The sequence below is a fragment of the Eurypyga helias genome, unplaced genomic scaffold (assembly GCF_000690775.1).
Source record: "Eurypyga helias isolate BGI_N326 unplaced genomic scaffold, ASM69077v1 scaffold39091, whole genome shotgun sequence".
In the NCBI taxonomy this organism is placed as follows: Eukaryota; Metazoa; Chordata; class Aves; order Eurypygiformes; family Eurypygidae; genus Eurypyga; species Eurypyga helias.
In genome coordinates this window covers 1-3057 of record NW_010232185.1, presented here as the reverse complement: position 1 = coordinate 3057, position 3057 = coordinate 1, and the positions used below count along the sequence as shown (strand labels likewise).

Sequence of the window (3057 nt, the reverse complement as noted above, 5' to 3'; positions counted from 1 at the left end):
CCCTCCTCCGCGCCGCGGAGCTTCGCACCGCTCCTGCGCAACGGCCGCGGGGCTCCTCGCTTAGACGGGAAGAAGACGAAATGCCGTTCGTTTACATCTTTTATTGGTGTAAACATTAAAATTGTCTTTCTCAAAGAAAGAGTTTATCGGGGGTGGGGGTGGGGGGTAAATAAATCAGCGTTTCTAACTGTCATACACCATAGAAAAAACGGCAGGGACTTGCACCAGGTGCCGAGCTGGAAATACACAAAGAAAAATACTACAGAATATGGCAATATTAAAAATATTACTCGAACAGAAAATAATATATTAACCGACAATTTTAGACGTTAAAAAAAAAAAAGAAAACAACGAAACAAACCAAAAAAAAATATTCAAAGTGCTCAGTGATTTCCAGGGAGTTCTGTATAGAGTAAGCACTCTGGAAACAGTCAAAAGCTGCTGCATGCAAGGTTTGTTTAGCTTTAGACAACAAAATAATCGAGATATAAACTTCTTTGTTTTTTAATCAACATCAACAGTACAGACAACACTTACAAACAAGGAATGTCTGGACGGTGTTTACAAACACTATGTGTCCCTTCGGGGGGGGGATTTCGGGTTCTGTAATACTTGTGCCCACCTATTGTACAATTGAGAAAACGTTTGAAGCTTAGATAACTACCGGTCTTTATAAAAGCTAACAGACTACATAGTGTCTGAAATACTATTTATAGAATATAGACATTACTGAAATAGCAAGTGCCTATAACATTGTCACCCTAGAATCGTCATGCTTTCCTGGTACCGAGAGATTTCATTTTCTTTCTCTTTAGGCTCCTTTTTTTTTCTTTTTTTTTTTCCTTTCTCTTTTTCTCTTTTTTTTTTTTGCAAACACGTGTAGCTTTTCTCTTTAATTTTTTTTGTTTGTGTTTAGAATCGTTTTCCTTATTTCCTCATAAATAGGCACAGAATAATTTTTTAGAAGCCAAACTGCATCTGATAAATTTACAAGCCTTCGCCTTCTGTAATGCCATGCCACCCACGCAACATTTAGGGTTTGTATATATTACAGCTTTCTTTTACAGCAGAAAACCTTAGTCTTTTAGGAGGGTGAGACTTGTGGGTCACCTTAACGCTCGGTTTGTCACCTTAGCTGCGCACCCGGCGTCGCCAGATATGTTCATCTCTTTAATGGGAAGTCCTTAATAATAAATTCATTTATAAGCTGATAATAAAAAGTTTATACCATGGTGTTTGTGTAGTCCATGATCTGCATCCATGATGCCCCAGAGCCAAAATGCCCGTGCGCGTTCTGCCCGCAGGAGGTTAGCAACACTACTGGGATGGGGAGCTGGCACCCGGAGGTGCCGCTTTGGGCCCGGGCGAATTCCCCTTCAGACAGGTGAAGTTTCTCTTCGGGTCAGTGGAAGTGCGTGGGAAGAGTCTTAGAAAGGTAAGGTGTCCAGAAAAAGTTTGTCGATTATTGCTGGCGGTGGCACCAAATCTTCCAGTTTCAGGTAGAAAATGCGTTGCAGCCCCTGCGTGCAAAGCGTGCGAAGTTCGGGGAGCTTCCCCAAGAGTTTGGACAAATAATTGGGGCGATTCAGCCCCCCGTTATTAAAAGTCACATGGTCTTTGAGACAATTTACAATCTTGTTCTGAAGTTCTTCCACCCTCTTGGGTTCCTTAAGCCCGTGCCTCTCTGCAAAAGAGAAGGGTGCGGGGCGTCACGGGGCTGACCGGGAGGGGAAGGGACGAGGCGCTGGGCCGGGTGGGAAGGGGGGGACACTGACCTGTGACCATAGCCAGGGCAGCGATGCAAGAGAAGGCAGAGATATCGATGTTCATGTTTTGCAAGTTGGAGGAAAATTCAACAATGGAATCGATCCACTCCCCAAAGCCGCGGACGCACTGCAACCGGTGCAGGACCACCCCGTTGCAGAAGATAAGCTTGCCCTCCACGGGATTTGACCTGGAAGGGATATGACAACCCCAAAATGAACAGGTGAATGGATGAGGAAGGAAGAAAAAAAATCGGATAGGAAGAGGAAAAGAAGGAGAAAATGAGAGAAAGGCAGAAGATAAAAAAGAGAGAGAAGGGCGAAAAAAGAAAAAGATGAAGAATTAAGTAGAGAGGAGAGAGGGAAAAGGGAAAGGAAAGAGGGAGCAAAAGGGGAAAAAAAAGAGTAAAAAAGGAAAGTCTCTGCAAAAGAGAAGGGTGCGGGGCGTCACGGGGCTGACCGGGAGGGGAAGGGACGAGGCGCTGGGCCGGGTGGGAAGGGGGGGACACTGACCTGTGACCATAGCCAGGGCAGCGATGCAAGAGAAGGCAGAGATATCGATGTTCATGTTTTGCAAGTTGGAGGAAAATTCAACAATGGAATCGATCCACTCCCCAAAGCCGCGGACGCACTGCAACCGGTGCAGGACCACCCCGTTGCAGAAGATAAGCTTGCCCTCCACGGGATTTGACCTGGAAGGGATATGACAACCCCAAAATGAACAGGTGAATGGATGAGGAAGGAAGAAAAAAAATCGGATAGGAAGAGGAAAAGAAGGAGAAAATGAGAGAAAGGCAGAAGATAAAAAAGAGAGAGAAGGGCGAAAAAAGAAAAAGATGAAGAATTAAGTAGAGAGGAGAGAGGGAAAAGGGAAAGGAAAGAGGGAGCAAAAGGGGAAAAAAAAGAGTAAAAGGAAAAAGGAAAGAGGGAGCAAAAGGGGAAAAGGAAAAGAGAGAAAGGGAAAAAGGAAAGAGGGAGTATAGGGGGAAAAGGAAAGAGGGAGCAAAAGGGGAAAAGGAAAGAGAGAGCAAAAGGGGAAAAGGAAAAAGAGAGAAAGGAAAAAAGGAAAGAGAGGGAAAAAGGAAAGAGAGAGCAAAAGGGAAAAAGGAAAGAGGGAGCAAGGGAAAGAAAGAATAAAGAATAATTAAAACAAAAAGATAAAGAAAGGAGAAGATGGGGGGAGAGAAGCTAAACAACTAATTACTTGAGGAGCAATAAATGAAGGATTTAAGAGGCACCTAATTACCGGGGAGTTAATAAAGCGCAGATCAGCGGACCTTGAAGGGATGGGATT

General features: G+C 44.3%; 1 protein-coding gene across 1 annotated transcript; it reads right to left on the bottom strand.

Moving 5' to 3' along the window:
- Positions 1 to 1427: 1427 nt before the first annotated feature.
- On the bottom strand, positions 1428 to 2455 carry LOC104516847 (nuclear receptor subfamily 4 group A member 2-like; the record flags this gene model as incomplete). The annotated part of the gene is made up of 3 exons (XM_010161323.1): positions 1428 to 1684; positions 1776 to 1954; positions 2273 to 2455. Coding segments are annotated over 3 exons (619 nt in total), but the record flags the coding sequence as incomplete, so codon positions are not given.
- Positions 2456 to 3057: the final 602 nt, after the last annotated feature.